At 46.3% G+C, this 22,046-nt stretch overlaps 1 protein-coding gene across 6 annotated transcripts in view; it reads right to left on the bottom strand.

Moving 5' to 3' along the window:
• The window catches only part of PIAS3 (protein inhibitor of activated STAT 3), a 41,892-nt gene that overhangs the window by 3,963 nt on the left and 15,883 nt on the right, over positions 1–22,046 (bottom strand). For 3 of the 6 annotated variants that reach the window (XM_043535443.1, XM_043535442.1, XM_007064578.4), the window contains exons 3-13: positions 15,714–15,798; positions 14,873–14,923; positions 12,209–12,299; positions 9,993–10,127; positions 7,310–7,415; positions 6,598–6,671; positions 5,930–6,090; positions 5,444–5,580; positions 4,792–4,963; positions 2,560–2,693; positions 524–561 (exon numbers count right to left, since the gene is read on the bottom strand). In XM_043535443.1, coding sequence (XP_043391378.1) covers positions 524–561; positions 2,560–2,693; positions 4,792–4,963; positions 5,444–5,580; positions 5,930–6,090; positions 6,598–6,671; positions 7,310–7,415; positions 9,993–10,127; positions 12,209–12,299; positions 14,873–14,923; positions 15,714–15,798 — 1,184 coding nt within the window. Of the gene's footprint in view, positions 1–523; positions 562–2,559; positions 2,694–4,791; positions 4,964–5,443; positions 5,581–5,929; positions 6,091–6,597; positions 6,672–7,309; positions 7,416–9,992; positions 10,128–11,076; positions 11,131–12,208; positions 12,300–14,872; positions 14,924–15,713; positions 15,799–22,046 lie in introns of all 6 variants that reach the window. The other 3 variants (XM_037882765.2, XM_037882772.2, XM_043535444.1) reach the window with 3 other exon arrangements.

The following is a 22,046-nucleotide window of genomic DNA, read 5'->3' as shown; positions in this document are numbered from 1 at the left end:
CAGAAGAAGGTATTTCTAGCTAGCTCAATCACCAGCTCTACCCTGAGTCCCCTGTGAAAGGATCAAATGCCAGCCAGGCAGAGAGCAGCCCCTGGTTTACAAAAAAAAATACACCCACTTTCTAAACTGCATTGCAAGTTTGTCTAGATTCACTAGCAGGTAAGTGATATAGTTTCAACTCAGCGCCCCACCTCCTTCCAGAACCTGGAGTAGTGAGGCAGAGTGGAGAATACAGGTGCTAATAAGGAAAAGAAGCGTCATGTATCGAAAGCAAGAATCCAGCATTCCAAGCCACAGACAGCACATGGACCATTCCAGACAACAGCAATGGAACCTAAAGGCATGTGGCTGAGCGAGGCCACGTGAATGTTGGCCACGTCGGGCCCAGATTGCTACAGTGGAGGAGGAGGATTGGCTGAGAGGAAAAGGACAGGGTTACTGGTCTACAGATTTGCCAGGGAGGAGAGGGGGAAAAAAAAGAGAGAGAGAGAGAGAGAGGAGAGAGCCCCCCACACAACCTTACCTGATTTTCACTTTGGAGGAAGGTAAACAAATCCAGACCTAGAAAAATAAAAGGGGAAAATATCTTAATGGTAAATAAATTTATGGGAGAGGGGGAGGGAGCCAATTTGTGCTAGATTTTAAGAGTCAACGAATGGGATGGGATCTAATTGATTCTTTAGAGACGGTTACATCCGGATCCACCTAAATACTGTAGGTCAGTAACGGACTGTGATGGCTGCCTTCTTGGCCAACACCAGGGAGAGAAGTGGGGACTTCCAGAGCTAAAAGCATAAGCTGCTACAGCTTGAGCTACCGAGCCACGGCTCTGTAGCTGCAGTTGTCACAACTAGTATCCTCTGTAGACTGGCAGAGGGGGGACCTCTGGTGCACGCTCCCCAGTGGGCTACAAAGCCATCTGTAACCGATCATGTAGCCTTGGTGTTGAAATGCATCGGGGGCCAGATTCTCACACAGCGTTAGGGAACCTTAAATTGGGTGCGAGTCCCAGCATCACTGGGCAAAATTTACGAGCACATTTGCCAACTATCTATAGGATTCACTTTAAATAAGAATCCTTAACATCATGCACGGCTGAAGTGCAGCCATCTTGGGGGTGGAACGCAGCAGCTGTTTAACAGCACTCAGCAACGCTACCGAGCAGCTGAGGATGGGGGAGTGCAAAGCATGTCTACAAACAGAAGCTACAGGTGAAATTTAGGGAGGCAATGTCCCAAAGCAGAATGGCCCAGATGCTGGTGTTGGGTGCATTTTGAAAGAAAAATGCACCCGAGGTCCTCAGCGTCACAAAGCTCAGGGCTAGAGCTGGGCAAAGAGGTTTTTGGGGTTTTGTCAAAAAATACAGTTTCGGTCAACCTGAAACTTGCCTGGGATGGGGGAGACAGAATCACTCCTCTGGAGCAGGGACCTGACCGCAGATTGACCCCCTCCCTGGTGAGCACCTCACCCACTAGGCTACAGGCTACTCTGGGTGGGCTGCCCTCAGTCTTTTCTGTTGCAACTGTTCCAGTTTGCATAAACCGTTAAATATTCATTGGGCCAGAGAGAGAGAGACTCTCTAGGCCTCACGCAGGAGGGAGGGGACGGGGGTTCAAATCCCTCCTCCGATTCCGGCAGAATGAAATTAAACTTTTTGTACAACCCGAAATGGACACCCATGCCCTGTGTGCTGATGCCAGACAGCTAGGAACCAGCTAGTTTATCAAAGCTTCCTAACAGGCCATCAGCCTGTTACCGTGCAAGTGTTCCACCAGCCAAGGAGGAGGAGAGGGAGTGTGCTCAGTGGTCTATGCGTGGGACTGGAAATTAGAACACTGCTCATCCTGTCTCTGCCACTGACTTGCTGTGCGACCTCAGGGCAAGTCACTTTCTCTCTCTCTCACCTCTCTCTGTCCCCATCTGTAAAGCTGGAATTTTAAGGTCTCCTTAAGTGGAGAATGGCAAGTGATTTTTGTGAACAACTTGGAGAGACTCAGATGACAGGAAGCTGTTTTCTAGATCAGTGAACTATTGCCTTGCAATCTTAGATCAGGCCTGAGGAGGTTACAACTGAATGACACAAGTCTCTCGACTCTTCCAGGGTGGAGCTGGCTGCCTCCATTTCCCCTTATGGCAGCCACAGGAGCAAGACCAGGAATGGAAGTCTCTGGTCATGAAAAGCATTAGCCACTAGGCCAGCTAATGGCTAAGTCTTCTCTATCCTCTGTTACTAATCATCAGTTTTCAATTATTCTGCCTCACTAAGGCGCTCACCTGCAGGTCTGCAGAAATCTCGCACCAGGGCTGGTACTTCAGGCTCCTGCTTCCTGTCTAAGAGAACTCTGCCATTCAACTATATGTGCTCTGATCGGCAGCAGTCATGAGGCTGCTCCAAGCCTTGCAAGGCTGGGCGAAAGAGCAGCCCAAGTACCTTTGTGGGTTAGATCACACATAACTGATTTGGAGGCCATGGGCGCTGGTTGCTACAGCCGAGGTCTTGGTCTGGTAAACTGGTACAGTTGCCCGAATAGGTGATTTGGAAAGCGCTGCTCTCCTTACCTTGAATCTCTGATGGCACCTGGTAGGAAGGATGGTATTCAGGGATTGGGAGGCTGGAGAGATAGTCGCTGCCGATAGCTGCCATGGGAGGACTTCGAAGCACAGAGGATGGCTGGTGATCAACATTTAACACCCTGATATGGAACAGAAACCCAATAAGGCAGAGCAAAGCAACCATAACTCTGGGTGTGAAACACACCAGCAGCCTGCCCTTAAAGTCAGGGACAGTGAAGCACCAGGAAGAAACCCCGAGAGACAATACTGGACACCAAGCAGCAGGCCCCACCCCACCACGGGAAATGAGACACAGACGCAGCGTCACCATCTGTCTTGAACACCCAGCCCCATTAGGCCTCAGCTTCAGAGTTTATCAGTGACTAGCTGCACTCTTGTGCAGTGCCTCCATCCCAGAACCGTTATCGGCTGTCCCACCTATGCCCTCAGCTTGTGCATATAGGGAAGCCAGTGTCATGCAGTGGGCAGAGCACTGGACTGGGACTCAGGAGACCAGGGTTCTATACCCAGCTCTGTCACTGGCCTGCTGGGTGACCTTGGGCAAATCACTTCCCCAGTCTGTGCCTCTGTTTCCCCATCTGTAAAATGGGGATAACACTACTGACCTCTAGTGGAAAGCATGTTCTGAAGTCTATGGATGGAAAGAGCTATATAAAAGCCAGATATTACTACTAGGAAGAGAAAGAACACGAGATCACCTGTTTAAAGATACACTGCTAAAATAAAAATCACTAAAAAAAAAAAAATGTGACTTGGATCAAAGGTACTTATATAGCCCCTCGTTATGGCACTACCTGAGCGCTCACAACCTTTAGTGTTTATCCTCCCAACTCCCCTGTGAGGTCGGGAAGTGTTATTTATCCCCATTACACAGAGGAGGATCCCATCACCCTGCTCTTATCCATCGCTTGTTGTCAGCAGATCTCATAGAAGGTCAGTATCATTCTCCCTGTTTTAATGATGGAGAAACTGAGGCCCAGATCTGCAAAGGATCTTCCACTGATTTCAATACCTTTGTGGATCTGGGTCAGAGAAACTACAGGTACATCTACACTGCAAAAATAATAATCACCACCACCACCGCCGCCGCACATCTTAGAGCCTGGGTCAACTGACTCAGACTTGCGGGGTTCGTGCCATCAGATTAAATACAGCAGTGCAGATGTTCCTGCTCAGGTGGGGCCCAGGTCTGTCACCCAGCAAGGGGCGGTAGGTCTCAGAGCCTGGGCTCCAGCTCGTACAGGAACGGCTACACTGCTGTTTGCAGTCCCATAGCACCATCCGCAGTCAGTTGACCCGAGCTCTGAGACTCGCTGCCGTGGGAAATTATATTTATTTGTTTATACCAGTGTAGACGTACTCTAAGTGACATGCACAAAGGCCCCTTCATCATGCTGCTGTTGAAGAAGCAATATAAGCCACAATCCCATCAGACAGTGTTTCCCAAAGTCTGAGGCATGCACTCCCAGGGGCACAAAGGACTGACCAAGGAGGGGGCACAACACGTGTGCCATGGAGAGAGGACAATGCCCAAATTAATTTCTCTCTTAAATGGTGTCTAACATTTGGAACACAGACAAGGGAAAAGCATGGTCTTTCCTGCTCTACACAGAAATTCTATGCACAAAAGTTGATACCAACTCCTGCATTTTTGTCCATTAGTCAAATCAGCAAAAAAAACCACCAGAGTTGTCATGCACATACTACATATTCCAGGCCTCTGAAATCAGTACAATTCCCCAAACACACGGCTATATCTGAGTGGGCACCAGTTCAACATGAAGCGATTGTGAAACTCAAATATAATGAGGGCTACACCGAGTTAGTGAAACATCACACTTTGTGAATTAAAAAAGAAGGAGACACATGAGTGAAAACAGCATCTACAAAAGTGACACAGGCTATCAATCCCCTTGCTTCAGGAAACGCTCTGATCATGGCCCAGGGTAAAGCCGAGATGTACCTCCTACCCCCTTATACTATGGCATCAATACAACTGGCAATGTGTATTACTGTGAGAGTGGAGAGTTTGCCTTCCCTAAGCATCCTGTATGGACTTCCAGAGACAGTAGACAGAACTACGGAGACCACTGGCCTGGTCCAATACATTTCCTATCTATGGGACAAGCTGCCTCTCCTTGTTACTGTGACGTCTGCAGCATACAGGAAAGAAGGCAAAGACGAAAACCCAGAAAGGGTTTATAGGACGTTTCCTACCCCTTGGGCCCTACGGCCGACGGGATAGCCACAGTGGAGACAGGGCACTGTTTCTTGACAGGAGGCTCCTCCTCATCTGATGAGCTGTCCAGCGTGAGGTCGATGACCTCCACTTTCTTTTTGCTCTCCAAGGAGTGCTTTCCATCGGAGCCCACGGCATAAAGGGAGCTGGCTGCAGAGAAAGGGGAAGCAAGAAGCTGCAGTTGGCCAAGGTAGCTGAAGGCAAAGCACTGCCCCACAAAGAAGCTTTGCACTTCTACAGCATCTTCCATCTGAGGATCTCAAAGCATTTTGCAAATATTAATTAAGCCTCATAATAAAAGCATCATCCCTTTTTATAACAGACAGGGTATTAACACTGGCGTCCTAACTAAATTTCAGCTCTAGTACTTGCATTCGGCCTACCTAGAATTACCCTCTGCCGTTTCAACTGGACATGGGATTCTTCTTCCTTTCCCATTGTAAGCTATTATGTAGCACTGCTGTGCATTGTTAAACACTTGCTGTGTTTCTTGGCTGCACTTCAGTGGTGCAGCGATCCCTATATACGGATTGTATTTCAAGTATCTGAAATGCTTTTGGACCCTTCCAGAGAAAGGTGCTATGGAAAAGCAAGACATTTTTAAAGAGATGGTGCCCGTAGCTCCCGTACCCTCAATCCCATTGTACGTAGACGTCGGGCACACCTCCTGGTTTTCTTTCTTGGGCTTCATGGGACACCAGGAGCCATCTTCCATGAACTGGATCTCATCGCAGTCCGTGCACGAGTTGAGGATTTCCATGAACAACCTGTCACGCAGATGAGCAAGAGCATAAGCTGAAAAAAGCCATCAATGAAAAGACCCGCAGCTCCAAGGAAGCCCGCCTGGCCCTGAACACTTGGGTGTTGATGTTACAGACATGAGGGGGTTGGATGGCGCTCAGGGGACTAGTAAATGAAATACAGAGAATTACATTTCAAAGTCCTGGGTTCAAATCCAGCTCAGGCCAGTACTGACCAAGAGTCAGACTGGTCTGTGTGGAATGAGTGGGAATGTTAGACTAGGTTGTTCAAGGCAGGGACTGTCTGTACACACCAACATTAAACTACAAATAGTTTCCAGGCTGGGGCTTGGACCCAGAAACCTACTCAGCTTACCCATCAATGATCAGGCTGTCATAGGGGGCTTTCTTATCACACACAGGACAGGTCCATGTAGGTTTCTTCTCGTTCATCTGAAGGTAGAGCGCAGCGTCAAAGCACTGGAGGTGGGTGCAGGTAATGGCTCGGCAGGGCACTATTAGCCTCATCTTACCGAGCTGGAAGACGGAGAAAGGAGAAATTAACATGGTTTGATACAAAGCACTTTCAAGGGGCACCGTGAGAAACTGACAGATTCAATTTTTTCCCTATTCTGGCCCTTTCACTGAACGTGCCCAGAGAGCCAAACTTATGCCAGGAGGGGTATGTAATATAGCATCAACTAAGGCTTCACCATGGATGGGAAAGCTGAACCTCCTTGGACCTCCCACCCCACACCTACATACAAAGTGGAAAACTTTACACAGCCTTAGTCAGTATCACCCATTTTAGGCTATCCCCAGAAAATACTATATACATACGGGTGTCTATGCTGAAAAGTTTGGATCAACATTTCCAGCGAACTTTTACGCATGGGGAAAAGGAGCTGTTTTCATAAAAGACTCCCAAGGAAGAGAACCTTTTATAAAACCGGAACAGCAGCATTAGTATTGGTGTTACCACACGACATTTTTAGGCAAACACAAGGTGGATGTTGAAGCATAGAGAACTCGTATAGAACCCACCGGACACATGAGAGAAACCCGTAAGCTCGTTGTCGCTATCTCGCTGTCGGGATCAGCTGTTAATTTTTCTTTGACTGAAAGGAAAAAAGTTTCTCAGGTCTATCAAAAGTGTTAGTGATATTTTTAAGATTATATATCTTATAATATGAAGTTATCTTTCTAGGAAGTGTTTATGGTAGCAAACATGATATTTCTATTATATTAGACCCTAGAGGCCCCAATCAGGGCTCCCTTGGGCATAGAACAAAAAAGATCTTACAACCTACCTTTAAGAGGAAACAGGTGGAAATGATAGACAAAGGGACCATGCTACCGGTGAGCCAGCATATGATTAGTGTACTAAGCAGCAAGCACAGCACACCAGTTGACTAACCATTCTTAAGTGTTGGATAGACATCACAGCACAGAGGGGTTTCAAGGAGAAGAGTGGCCTTGTGAATTTTTACGTGGAGCTCCTCCCATGACATTCCCAGCAGCCAGGCAGTTTAGCCCCCTTCTCTCCACTCACAACTCAGGTATCTTTGTTTTCAACTGCAGTGCATGCTTTTCATAAAAATGGGACTGCTTGCATGTGTAACCTTGCGTGTATATGTGTTTGAAAGAGGGCTTATGGGAATTTGTGCTTGACTAGTTTGCTGTAGCAGGATTCAGACCTATTCAGCTAGAGATCATGTAACAAATGGTTGAAAAACGTAAAGCAGCAGCTACTCACTCAGGGCCCGGGAGTGGTCTGGGTTCCGAATGCCCTTGGCTCTCAGCTTCTGTAGCAGTGTGACTGAAGTCAGCTGTTTCACCAGGTAAACTGACAGAGAGTAGTTCTGTTGACAGAAAGACTGATGTTAGGCCTTCTAGCCTACAAAGCAAACTATAAAGAGGGCTCGTCTCCGTTTGCGAAGCCTGGCATAACTGTACAGTTCTGTTAAAAAAGGGATTTTTAACAGTTACTAGTGACGCTTTGTACCTGTATAACACCTTCCTTAATGTCTATACAGACCCACACCAAAACAGGCCCTTTCAATGAAAAATTCTTGTGTGCTCCCACACTAGCCCTGCAGGGGGAGGCCTGGCTCCCTTTCAGGAGTTGTACCTCAGGTCTTTGGGGTCCCTCAGCAGGGGTCTATGGGATCAGCTGTCCTTCCACCATGCCATTTTGGGTTTATCCAAATCCAACGTTTGGGGAGCCTCCACAAGGGGATCCACGCTTTAGGCCACTCCCCTTTGGTGGCTGGGCCTATTGTCTACAAACTGATCTGCCAACTGGCCCGCACTATGTGAATTCTAGGTGTTCAATCCACTAACCACACTTAAAGCTCCAGGGGACACATTTCACACAAGTGCTCTAAACTCCTCAAGTCATACAAAGATTCCAGAGTGGGGACACTGGCCCCTTTGCCCCACTGTGGGAACAACTGCCTAGCAAGGTGCCAACCTCCATGTACATCACCCGCTTGTTCTTTTGTACACCCCAAAACCTTTTCTCATAGGCCTCAGGTGCGAAGTCAAACATACGCAATAAGGCTCTCTTGAACGGTTCATAGTTCCCAGCATCAGTCCAGTCCACTTGAGTATGTGCCTCAGTGGTTTGGGGACCCAGTAAGGGAGTGACACTACGCAGCCAGTCTGCAGGGGAATTTGGTTCAACTCACAAACTTTCCCAAAGGTGGGGAGGTTAGACATCTCTTCCCCTCCCTTCCTGGAATGGGACCAATAATTTAGCACCTCTGCCCCCTGCAGGGGAGGCATCCTCCAGTCTCCCCCCACTTACTGTTCCCTTTTGTCTTTCATTCAACTGCTTTTCCACATCCCGTTTCACGATCCTCTAGTAGCCAGACCTTGATCTCCAGCCTCAATTCCTCCATCCAGAGCCTTTTTGCATCCAGCTCTAGCTTCTGCCACTCCAGCTCCAGAGCTGGGGAACTGAGCCCTGCAGATGTCCAGCTGCTGCTGCAGAAGCTGTGGCTACCGCCTCTGCCATCCTTGGACTCTCTCAGAATCCTGCCTAGGTCTGGACCTCTGCTCCTGGCCTCCTCATCCCGCCCAGCCCCGCAATCAGCTGTGCCTTGTTTAACTTCCCAGTGCTTACCTCTCTCTCTCCCTGCACAGCTCTGTGATGTTCTTCTTAGGAAGGTGGTTATACGCTATTTTCTGCCATTTTCTTTGATTAACCTTGTTTTTACTGCTGAGCTTCACTTATTGCAAAATACTCCTGTTCCATTCAGAATCTGCGCTTCTCCCACCAGCTGTCATGGATCAAGCGTCTGGCCTATGCCCCAGCCTGTAACCAGTCTCTTGTGTGTGACCCCTTTAGCGTGCCAGATTCCAAGGATCCACAATTTTACAGGGGCAGGCCTGAGGTTTCCATGATTCCAAAACTGGGTCTTTGGGTGCCTGCACTTCCTGTGTCTCTCGGGGGCTCCCTGCAGCTAGTCCAGCCAAGCCAGACTCTTGTGGGAGACTTGTGCTACCCCTTCAGGGTGCCACGCTCTCAGGACGTTATTGCAGTGACACCAGGAAGCCTTTTCAAAACAAGGTAACAGTTTATTAGTCACCTGGCCTACAGAATCGGAAAGTCCTGAGGTTGGCAGAGAAGCAAAAGTTCAGACTGGCCAATGCCAGGACTTCACCCAGCCAAGCTCCTGTAGAATCCATCCTGACTGACTGACCCTCTCTCTCTCTCTCAGGCCTGGTCGACACTTAAAAATTAGATCAACCTAGCTGCACCAGGTCAGAACCCTACCTCTGCTCTTACCCCAGTCCCCTGACACCTTTCCACTTTGTTCCCCAGCTTAGGGCCTTTGCTCTGCTTCCCTGCGGAGAGGTAGAGGGAAATCTCCTCGTAACCAACAGCCGAGAAGAAGATGAGATTGTCCTGGCCATTGGGATTTGCATTGTCTCTAAGGATCCTTTGTTCACATGTGTAGACTTTATTCAGTTTGTCAATGACAATGGTCTCCAAGCAGGCTGCTGTGTGAGTCAGACACCTCCATCCCCTCCCTTTACACTCAGTGTATATCAATGCAAAGACCAGAGGGGAAACTGATACATCCACAGCGATAATACATATACTACCAAAATTCCCACATTTGTCAAGTGCCACGCTACCAGCCTATATTGGATGTAATCAGACTTGCTGATCTGTGTCTCATAAGCCTTCTGCTATTAATAGCTAATGGAGATTCTCTCTTAGCTCAAGTAGTAGGAGTCCATGCTTTCAGAGCAGGAGGTCCAGCACTCTCTCCCTGAAGTCACCATGCAGGTCTGAGTTGCTATGGTGTGCAGCACAATGACAATTATGAAGACCTAGGAGGCCACAGGTTCATTACAATATCTACTTGCCCGGGAAAAATCCTTTGGCTTAAAAAGGCTCAGCACCTGCTGTGCCTGACGTCACTTACTCTGCCGAACTCGGAGGACCAGTTCACAATGATCGTATTGGGAACAGTTGCCGAAAGCCGCACCAAAGGAGTGATGTTGATGGGACGGCTCGGTCGTTTTGGCTCCACACCATTTTTAGTGGGCGGCAGATAGCCCTGCAAAGGCAAGGAAGCTATTTGAGATCAACCAAGTTTCCTTAGAGGGTCAATGCCCTGTATGACATACTGCAAACCCTACTCTTTTATAGCTGGCTTTATCCTGAGGTCCCCCTCCCCATCAGCACAACATCTGAACAATCAAAACCCTGGCAGCAACACAAGGGAATTTTAACCTCAGCTAATACAACATGGAATTGGAGCTAGTTTCATATTCTATGATCCGTTTTAATTTCACAACCAACTCCAAGCCCTCCTCCAACACTGACGTGCACAAAGTGTTTTCGTTTAACCAAACAGTTCTGGCTGCAGCTTTCTTGCGGGCTTTCTGTAAGGTTATTTATTTTGGACAAAAAAGAGGGTTTTCTTGTCTCGGCTTAGGAAGCTGAAGATGCAATTCAGACTACACATGCTATACCCATGCTATAAGATTTAAGAGGCAGATAGTACCCAATGGAACAGGAATCACTAAGACAGGGTCTTCAAAAAGACTGGGGCAATGTTTCCCTGTCAATGTCTGCCTCAGGAAGATACATGGGTTACTTGTCCCAGTTTCAATGTGTTAAATGTAAAAAGCCTTAAAGAGGGGGTAAGAATTGCTCTTTCCATGTCTCTCTCTCACGAGGACATTCGTGGGCTTGGGAGCACAGCACTACAGAGACACAAGTAAAACCTCCAGCACTGGTGAGAAAATGGACCACAATATAATGCAAATTAATGAAAATTCACTGCTTCCCATTCCAGCTTAGTCACGTAGGACATATTAAAGCAGCTACAGACCCTTTATGTGAATGAGAGTATCGTGCCTTGTTCAGATTCTACACTCTTCAGGCCAGAGACCTTCTATTCTCTATTACATACAAAAAACTGCATTAAAAGAATGTCATTTAGTTACAAAGTCAAGCACTCAAAGGTTAGAAAATGCCAGAGTTATGGTTGCCCTCATAACCTTAATTCTGCCACAATTGTGTGTCTGTTCTGTGCACTGAATGAGGTAGGGGTCCTGTGGGGGAAAAAAAAGAAGTAAGGCAATAAGCAATAACTATCATAATACATTCACACACGGGACATAACTGAGGTTGCACAGGTGACTGTAAAGGCAGCATTTCATTCCTTTCAAATGCTTGGTTTTGAAACTGAAATAATCTTTTTACGGAGCTTTTTGTATGTAATTTCCTAGCTTTTGGTTCTCCCTTTTTTTTTTTTTTTTTTTTTTAAGAGGAAAAAATAAAACCAAATTCCATTTCCAGAATTCCCCTATTCTGCATCATCAAGAGGGCTTTGAACCTGAACCTTCACAACTGCAGCGGGGGGAATCTGGCAACTTCCAGGCCAAAGGAGTTTTCCAAGCCCAGAATAATAGTACTAAAATAAAGCTTTCTAGGGACTCAACCTGAATTATGAAGAGGCCACTTCCAAGCCATAATATTAATGGAGCTCACCAAACTGGGATATTAAGTTGTGACAGACTAGCCTCAGAAATGCTCAGTTCAGAGGAACATCCAAAGGTTTCACAGGACAAACCTGAAACTCCCTAACGGAGCCTGATATTCAGAAAGTGAGTGGTTCAGTGCTTTCTGAAAATCAGACCCATTTAAGACATCTAAAGATGGCAGCCTAAACAACGACCCAGCCTCCCGCTCTGAAAATCCTGGCCCCAGTGCTTATCATCTCCACTTGGATCTATTGAACTAGGCCAGAAATCTCACAAGCAGTACAGGTTCTCAAGTGAGAACTTTGTTAATTCTCATTTTGAGTCAGGTTGAATTATTGCAGGATCAGCTTCTCTTATGCTATTCTGGCACTTCTGCTTCACAGTACAAGTTATAACCAAGTAGCTTAGTGTTCAATTAAAGGAACAGGCAAAAGTTTGGGTAAGTTATTCCTTCCAAACCAGTTCACCAGCATGTAACAAGATCACTAGGACATTCTAATAGCACCATTCAGTTCTTAGAGCCAACTTTGAATCCCTGATATATAGGTATAGCTCCCACAAAGCTTAGCGGGAGTTGTGGTTGCATACTTCAGGGCAGAATTTGGCCCCCTGTCTCCCATATAAGCAAGGAATGAGGTTTACTCACAGGCAGAGGGCAGAGTTTTCCATTGACCTTGACAAATAAATTAGGAGGGAAATAATCTTCTTGGGGACAGCTGGTTTCACACAAGCAAAACCTAAGAAGCGGGAGGGAGAAACTGGCAAATGAGTGGTGACATTCACACAGAATGGCAGCTAAAACTTTTCTTTAGAGAGAGAACATTTTTCAAGCCAAACATATCAACGCCTGGAATACATGTGAGTACACAAAAATGTCACATGTACAACAAATGTATTCTACACACTCCACACAGAAACTCTATTGGTTCCAAATGCAAGTTCCATAGATGACAGCAACTAAAACCAATTACTAGTGTACATCACGCATGTCCCAGGCGGAGGTCATCAGTGATCTGGTCTGAAAAACCTAAACTCCCCAGAACGACAAGTTCAAAGTCAAGCCATGTTGTCTTAAGCCTGTCAGCCTTCCACGGCAGATAAACTGAGCCCCATTCCATGTGGGAATATTTTAGATGAGGCCTTAAAAACGGATGCCCTATCTGCTACTTTAGTAAGAGTGAAGGTTGAATTTGCCTTGTTCTCACAGTTAAAATTCCCACACAACCAGCTGTTACGAAGCATGCTTGGTGCCATATGGTTGCTGCCCTCCATCCCAGAGAGGAGCGCTCTTCAGTGGTGCAGCATCTATAAATTACCCGGTGAAAGGAGCTACAGAAATTTAAAGTCATTTAAAAATAACTTACAACCATCTGAGGAACTAAAATGGAATTACATTTATCTGAATGTAAATCTTGCAGCAGGAGGAGAGCTTAGTTATTACTTAGGGTGTGTCTACACTTAAACCGCTGCAGTGTAGACACTACCTATGCCAATGGGAGAGGTTCTCCTGTCAGCGTGGGTAATCCACCTTCCGGAGAGGAAGGAGCTAGGCTGATGAAGAATTCTTCCATCGACCTAGCAATGTCTACACTGGAGGTTAGGTCGGCATAATCATAGAATCATAGAATATCAGGGTTGGAAGGGACCTCAGGAGGTCATCTAGTCCAAAGCCCTGCTCTCAGGGGTGTGTATTTTTCAAACCCCCAAGAGACATAGCTATGCTGATGTAAATTCCCAGTGTAGCCCTGCCCTTTCTTTCAGTGCTCATCTACCACCACTTAATATCTTACAATTGGCTTCAGCAGGCATAAAAATGTCAGCAAGAGAAACCCAGAATGGGATCGCATTCAAATTCTAATCCCATTTAATCACATCATCATGCATTTTATTTTGTTTCAAATTAGGCTGCACTGACAAAGAGAGACCACACCCCACGCTGAAACCAGAGAATTGCCATACAGTCTTGAGCCAAATATGACACTGGTCTGCTTTTTGTTAGGACAAGCCCTGGTGTGTCACACCGATGCAGATCCTTGCGACTACCAGGCCAGAATCTGTGCCTATTGTTTTCTAACTTATTCCACTGCAGTCTCTGCAGGCCAGACAAAGAGAAGGATAAAATAGGGGTTAGACTTCTCTCTCTTGCACTGAGGCAGGGGAAGTTTTCATGCTGAGGCATGTCTGAGAAAGTTGGGCCCACATGGGGCTTCTATGATATAATTCTCATTTCTAAATCCCACATTTAAGTTTGCCGACTAGAGGCAACAGTTCTCTCTGTAGCAAAAGAGAAGCATTCAAACACCACAGAAGTTGTACAAAGGCTTCTTTCTCAATACTAATGGAAGATATTGTACCCCTAAAAATATGAAGAGAGATGCTGGTTGAGATTGGTTGGAAAAAAAAAAATTATAATCCAACTCTGGCGGGTTAAGTGCAGGTGAGGTTTCTACCCACCAACATATAATGCTTGTCTCAGTCACACAGGTGAAATTTACAAGAGTCTTTCTCCCTAACTCATTTCAGAGAGCAAGAGGCCAGTATGTTTCACAGTACTGTTTACGTACAAGAATGGAGCAAACAGAGCAGGAAAAAGGAGGTTAGAGAGCCTCTAATCAGAGGGACGTAGCTCACTAGCTTGTTATTGCAGGGTCAACACCCCAAAGCTGGCTGCCGCAATTCCCAAAGTATAGCTTGCGAAGCACTTTGGGATATTTATCCTTTAAAATAATAGGCACTTTACAAAAATGCAAGATAGTTTAGAAGTAGTATGGAGGAGTTGTGAACAGAATATTGCAAGTTTTAAGGTAAGCTACATGTTTTGCTTCCTGCTGCACTTTTAATAGTGACCCTTTAAAAAGAAAAAAAAACTTTTTAAAAGTGTTTAAAAAAGGAAAGAAGAAAAAGGAGCAGATCAGGTCTATAGAAACATAAAAGCTGGTTAAAAACAGCAGGATTGGATCTTCATCAGGCAAAACTCCCATGGCAGTCCATGACTATTTTGCCAGCCGACTGCAGCATGGAACATTAAGGAGGAAAAACAGATAGCATGCACTCAGTCTCCTGGATTCTCACAATGATTCTGCTTGCTTTAGTATCTGACCTCAGCTGCCTCTTCCCAGATCTTTGTCTCAATACAGCACCTAAAAATTCAGAATCTTACGAGCTCTTAGATATGCAAATCCAAATCACTGAATGCTAAGGCCTGATTCCTCAAAATTATGATGTTACAGCCAAAACAGCGGCTCAAAGAAAAGGGTTTTGGTCATTCACTTTTCAGATCAAGATGACATACAACTGTTCCAACTCTTACCTTAATTGTACCTGTACAGTGTAGTCACATTTGGCACCTGGTAAGATATCTCTGCAACAGAAAAAGATTGCTTAAATGGCTGGCATTGCTTACTAGGCACAAGAACAGTGACATCATTATAGACATCTCATTAACCATGATATAATAATATATCTTTTAGTACTAATAGAACAAGTGCCCATGAGTTGTAAAAGCTACTTTCTGCTTTTGGTTACTCTGTTCTCTCTAGCAGCCAAAATCCCCAAACGGGCGTACAGCAAAATATTGTTGAATGGAAGACAGGGAACAGACACATGGTCGAGAAAGAAGATGAAGTAAATAAATCAGAAGAGACTTATTAGATCATCCAATCCATTCCCTTGCTAGTGCAGAGCTGTTTCATATGCTAAAAGGGATAAAGCAAGCCAGCTAGAGTACCGGCAATGCGAACATGATCTTGAGGCCAGTTTTATATGTTTTTATCCAGTTATCATTAACTCTGATACGTATACAAAGTCAATCCCATTATAACAACTTGGAGTCAGCTCTTCAGCTTCTGTAAGTGGGATAGCACCACTGAGGTCAAGGCAGTGACAATTTAAACGAGCTGAGGATCTGGCCCAGGGATTTTATTCCCAGTTATTGCAGTGAAAGTGCTCAGGGACAGAAGCTCCCTTTCCCATGTCACCTGACCTCCTTGTCTTTGTTAGTTTCAGCCACCCAACCATTTGCCAAATTCTTCCTCCCCACTCCCCTCCTCTGACCTGGCAGTACTACTGGAGGCCAAGTGAAAAGCCTGCATAAAAGCCATATGCAACGCACATTGGGCAGACAGATCCTGAAGAGCCAGCCATTTGCTTACCTAGAGGTGAGAATTTGTTGAACTTGCTGAGGTGTTAGGGCAAAGGTGAAGTGCGCCTCTTCAAACCGCTGGCTGTTCGTAGATGCTGTAGAAGAACAAAAGAAGTAGGAGGTAAACATTATCTTGAACACAAGGCTGAGCTCTCTCTGCTCCTGGAAGGATGGCTGGTCGTCAGCAAGGCGTTCTAAAAAACAATCTCCCTCCCTTTCCACCCGTAAACTGATCTACAATTACGTAAGAACACATCACATGCAGTATAAATACAGAGCAGTCCTTAGTCATAACTCCCATGGATTTCAATGGTAGTTGTGCACAAGCAAGGATTGTAGGCCACACCTCACCAATTATTCTGAATTCCGTGTGCTTCTAACATGCCTTCCAGTCAGGGGCTCTCAAAGAACATCACAAACACCAAGCAACATCGCCCAGGCAAGGTAGCACAGTACTGTCACCAGCATTTTACAAATGAGGAAACGGAGGCATAGAGAAGCAAAGCGGCTTACCCAGAGTCAGTCAGCCAGTGGCAGAGCTGAAAATAGAATCCAAAACCCCTCGCTTCCCAGTTCCCTGATCTAATATTTTCACCACATAACTTCCTGACTAAGCAGTAATGATCAAGGTGCATGGCACTTCCTGGGAATTAGCGATCAGGTTGGAGGAGTCTGTGGGCCAAGACAGAGCTAGGCAATCCCAGAGGTCATAAACTACCCTGGAAATTATAGTCATTATTGTAATTATAGTAGGAGCACACTCCCCTAATAAGAAATAGACCTTTTCCTTATCTTCCCCAGGCATAAAGGCACACTCAAGGTCCTAAATAAATCTAAAATACAAAAACAGCTGTGCACTTACTTAAAAAACAAAACACAAGGAGAAACCAACGTAGGGGGTGAATCACGTACTTTAAGCAGCAGTTACTGACAGGGAGGCAAATTTTATGGATAAGCATGGTCCTCCTGAGAATTAAACTCTACTGACTTCGAGGGGAGATATCACTTCTGATCTAGTGCAGGTATTTTCATGTAAAATATCCTAGTGAGGAATCTACCTTTAAAAAAGTTGCCTTCAATGTAGCAGACCACTAGTAATGCAAACTTTCTGCTTCTAAAATAAACCAGGAGCGGAAAGTAAGCTCAGGTAACCTACAAGACAGCAGATCTTGTAGAATTTCAAGCACAAAGCACTCTGTTGCATTTGCTCTAGGTCCTATGCCTATCCCAAGAGATCTCAAGCAACCACAATTCCCACTGGAGTCATCCCAGATGTACAACATCCCTCTGGATCAGGACAAATCAAAGTCACGTACATCTACCATGCACTGCTTTGCTTGTGTGTGGAAGCTGGACTGTTTGTTTATTCCAGCGAAAAGGTGGTGTCATTGGGCCACATGGGATCAGACAGATTTGTAAAGAGCACTGGTATCACATTTAGGAGGAGAGGCATTACATAAATTCAAGACAGTTATGTCAAATCTGCAGTACTGAATTGTGGCAGATGTTAGTACATACTGCAACACGCACTAAAAAAGGACTCTGAGCACGTTCCTAGGCACAAGAACACCCTCATCCCCGCCTCCCCAAGAACACAGTTAATCCCACTCTATATTCTGCAAGAGAGGATTCCACAGTGAGGCTAGGAGCTTGCTTTTCCAATTTCCTGAAGTTCAAGAATGTGAAGAATGTGAGGTCTGAAAAACAGAAACTTTCCTCTGCAGATGACCTGCCAGAACTTGTGCCAGCCTCCAAAAACAGGCTAACTGCCCGGGCAGCACAAACTCAAGCTCTTTGGAGAGGTTTTTGACCTCATCTTAATACTTCCCATCCTAGCCTTCCACTCCTCAGTCCTCGAGTAAGATCAAGGCCCTGCTCCTGCTCAAGTCAATGGCAAAACCGCTAAACATGGTGATAGCAGGACCTAGGCCAAGGTCCATGAATTTCACCACTGTCCATCTCCCTATCACTCCTTTTCTATCCAATACCATTGCTCAGTTCAGAGCCATCCTATAACACAGAGGTGCTCAAACTTTGTTATGCAATAGCAGCTTTCCAGGCCCACTGGGCCACACCATTTGCAGACATTTGTTATCATAGAATATATCAGGGTTGGAAGGGACCTCAGGAGGTCATCTAGTCCAACCCGCTGCTCAAAGCAGGACCAATCCCCAATTAAATCATCCCAGCCAGGGCTTTGTCAAGCCTGACCTTAAAAACTTCTAAGGAAGGAGATTCTACCACCTCCCTAGGTAACGCATTCCAGGGTTTCACAACCCTCCTAGTGAAAAAGTTTTTCCTAATATCCAACCTAAACTTCCCCCACTGCAACTTGAGACCATTACTCCTTGTCCTGTCATCTTCTACCACTGAGAATAGTCTAGAACCATCCTCTTTGGAACCACCTCTCAGGCAGCTGAAAGCAGCTATCAAATCCCCCCTCATTCTTCTCTTCTGCAGACTAAACAATCCCAGTTCCCTCAGCCTCTCCTCATAAGTCATGTGTTCCAGAACCCTAATCATTTTTGTTGCCCTTCGCTGGACTCTCTCCAATTTTTCCACATCCTTCTTGTAGTGCGGGGCCCAAAACTGGACACAGTACTCCAGATGAGGCCTCACCAATGTCGAACAGAGGGGAACGATCATGTCCCTCGATCTGCTGGCTATGCCCCTACTTATATATCCCAAAATGCCATTGGCCTTCTTGGCAACAAGGGCACACTGTTGACTCATATCCAGCTTCTCGTCCACTGTCACCCCTAGGTCCTTTTCCGCAGAACTGCTGCCTAACCATTCGGTCCCTAGTCTGTAGCGGTGCATTGGATTCTTCCGTCCTAAGTGCAGGACCCTCCACTTATCCTTGTTGAACCTCATCAGATTTCTTTTGCCCCAATCCTCCAATTTGTCTAGGTCCCTCTGTATCCTATCCCTACCTGCCATCATATCTACCACTCCTCCTAGTTTAGTATCATCCGCAAATTTGCTGAGAGATTGCTATCATTTATGAAGATATTGAACAAAACCGGCCCCAGGACCGACCCTTGGGGCACTCCACTTGATACCGGCTGCCATCTAGACATGGAGCCACTGATCACTACCCGTTGAGCCCGACAATCTAGCCAACTTTCTACCCACCTTATAGTGCATTCATCCAGCCCATACTTCTTTAAACTTGCTGACAAGAATACTGTGGGAGACCGTGTCAAAAGCTTTGCTAAAGTCAAGAAACAATACATCCACTGCTTTCCCTTCATCCACAGAACCAGTAATCTCATCATAGAAGGCGATTAGATTAGTCAGGCATGACCTTCCCTTGGTGAATCCATGCTGACTGTTCCTGATCACTTTCCTCTCGTGTAAGTGCTTCAGGATTGATTCCTTGAGGACCTGCTCCATGATTTTTCCGGGGACTGAGGTGAGGCTGACTGGCCTGTAGTTCCCAGGATCCTCCTCCTTCCCTTTTTTAAAGATGGGGACTACATTAGCCTTTTTCCAGTCGTCCGGAACTTCCCCTGATCGCCATGAGTTTTCAAAGATAATGGCCAATGGCTCTGCAATCACAGCCGCCAACTCCTTTAGCACTCTCGGATGCAACGCATCCGGCCCCATGGACTTGTGCACGTCCAGCTTTTCTAAATAGTCCCTAATCACTTCTTTCTCTACAGAGGGCTGGCCACCTACTCCCCATGCTGTGTTGCCCAGCGCAGCAGTCTGGGAGCTGACCTTGTTCGTGAAGACAGAGGCAAAAAAAGCATTGAGTACATTAACTTTTTCCACATCCTCTGTCACTAGGTTGCCTCCCTCATTCAGTAAGGGGCCCACACTTTCCTTGGCTTTCTTCTTGTTGCCAACATACCTGAAGAAACCCTTCTTGTTACTCTTAACATCTCTTGCTAGCTGCAGCTCCAGGTGCGATTTGGCCCTCCTGATTTCATTCCTACATGCCCGAGCAACATTTTTATACTCTTCCCTGGTTATTTGTCCAATCTTCCACTTCTTGTAAGCTTCTTTTTTATGTTTAAGATCCGCAAGGATTTCACTGTTAAGCCAAGCTGGTTGCCTACCATATTTACTATTCTTTCGACACATCGGGATGGTTTGTCCCTGTAACCTCAATAGGGATTCTTTGAAATACAGCCAGCTCTCCTGGACTCCTTTCCCCCTCATGTTATTCCCCCAGGGGATCCTACCCATCAGTTCCCAGAGGGAGTCGAAGTCTGCTTTCCTGAAGTCCAGGGTCCATATTCTGCTGCTTACCTTTCTTCCCTGTGTCAGGATCCTGAACTCGACCAACTCATGGTCACTGCCTCCCAGATTCCCATCCACTTTTGCTTCCCCTACTAATTCTTCCCGGTTTGTGAGCAGCAGGTCAAGAAAAGCTCTCCCCCTAGTTGGCTCCTCCAGCACTTGCACCAGGAAACTGTCCCCTACATTTTCTAAAAACTTCCTGGATTGTCTGTGCACCGCTGTAGTGCTCTCCCAGCAAATATCAGGATGATTAAAGTCGCCCATGAGAACTAGGGCGTGCGATCTAGTAGCTTCTGTGAGTTGCCGGAAGAAAGCCTCATCCACCTCATCCCCCTGGTCCGGTGGTCTATAGCAGACTCCCACCACTACATCACTCTTGTTGCTCACACTTCTAAACTTAATCCAGAGACACTCAGGTTTTTCTGCAGTTTCATACCGGAGCTCTGAGCAGTCATACTGCTCCCTTACATACAGTGCTACTCCCCCACCTTTTCTGCCCTGCCTGTCCTTCCTGAACAGTTTATAACCATCCACGACAGTACTCCAGTCATGTGAGTTATCCCACCAAGTCTCTGTTATTCCAATCACGTCATAATTCCTTGCCTTCACCAGGACCTCCAGTTCTCCCTGCTTGTTTCCAAGGCTTTGTGCATTCGTATGTAGGCACTTGAGATAACCTGCTGATCGCCCCTCATTCTCAGTATGAGGTAGGAGCCCTCCCCTCACAGACGTTCCTGCCTGTGCTTCCTCCCGGTATCCTGCTTGCCCACTTACCTCAGGGCTTTGGTCTCCTTCTCCCGGTGAACCTAGTTTAAAGCCCTCCTCACTAGGTTAGCCAGCCTGCTCGCAAAGATGCTCTTCCCTCTCTTCGTTAGGTGGAGCCCGTCTCTGCCCAGCACTCCTCCTTCATGGAACACCATCCCATGGTCAAAGAATCCAAAGCCTTCTCTCCGACACCACCTGCGTAGCCATTCGTTGACTTCCACGATTCGACGGTCCCTACCCCGGCCTTTTCCTTCCACAAAGGAGTCACAATCGGCACCCTCAGTGGCAACCTCTGCACACGGAAAAAGGAATTAAACAAGGAGCCCCTCTGACTTGACTTCGTGGCTTCTATTCCGAACTCATCAACAAGATCTCCATGCCTTTTTACTCCCGTGCCATAGAACGCAGACTCAGGTCTTCACGGCAGGAATGCTGACTGCCTGAGCATCCATTGTCCTGGCCAGAGCTGCATTCCGACTCCTTCCTCTGTCCCAGCTCAGAACCTTGCTAGCCTTTCTGACAATCCTGGCGTCATCTTTAAGGCCTTTCTCCAGTCCCTCACTAAATCTCCTTTCCTCTTCCTCCTCTTTCAGTATCACCAAAATCTACCTCTTCCTCATGGCCCCATTGGTAAAACCCTTCTCACTGACTTTCTTACTAGTTTCACCCCACCTATATCTCTGCTCTCATCTATTCATTATTTATAGCTGTTACTGGAGCCTTCATCACCTTAGTATCTGAGCACAAACAATAATGCATTCATCTTCACAATACCCCTGGAGGGTAGGTCAATATCAGGGCTTAATTTCTTAGAGTATTTCCCAGAACCCCCAACGTGCTATAAAAACTACAGGGGGGTTGAAAATATTTATCCGAGCTCCGCTCCGGACAGCTCCAGCTGAATTTAAGCCCTGGTCAATATTATCTCCAGCATTCAAAGTGACTTGTTCTGAAGCAGAACACAGCTCTCCAGATTCTTTAGTCCTATGCCTTAACCACAGAGCTGTCCCTTCCTACATTCTTTCAATCCTCTTGCCTTATTCCTCCCGTTTTGTGCCTTCTGTCATGCTGTCCCCTACATCCAAGATGCTCTCAGGAGTCTTCATCCACCAAGTGCTCTCTTCCCTCTTTCAAATCTCTCCTGAAGGCTTACTTCTTCTATCACTCCTCTCTTCTTACCACAACTCTTCCCTTCCTGGCCTTATTATGAAAGTGCCCAATAAGCTACACAGCTGAAGTTGCACTGAGGTTTCCACTTAAAGTAGGAAGTAAGTCCCCTACATAAAACTACACAAAACTTTGCAAACATTTTTAGTTTAGAAGAAAGAAG

This window comes from Chelonia mydas, chromosome 24, assembly GCF_015237465.2.
Source record: "Chelonia mydas isolate rCheMyd1 chromosome 24, rCheMyd1.pri.v2, whole genome shotgun sequence".
NCBI classification, from domain to species: domain Eukaryota; kingdom Metazoa; phylum Chordata; order Testudines; family Cheloniidae; genus Chelonia; species Chelonia mydas.
Note: the sequence above shows the minus strand (reverse complement) of the source record. Positions and strands in the feature narration are given on the sequence as shown.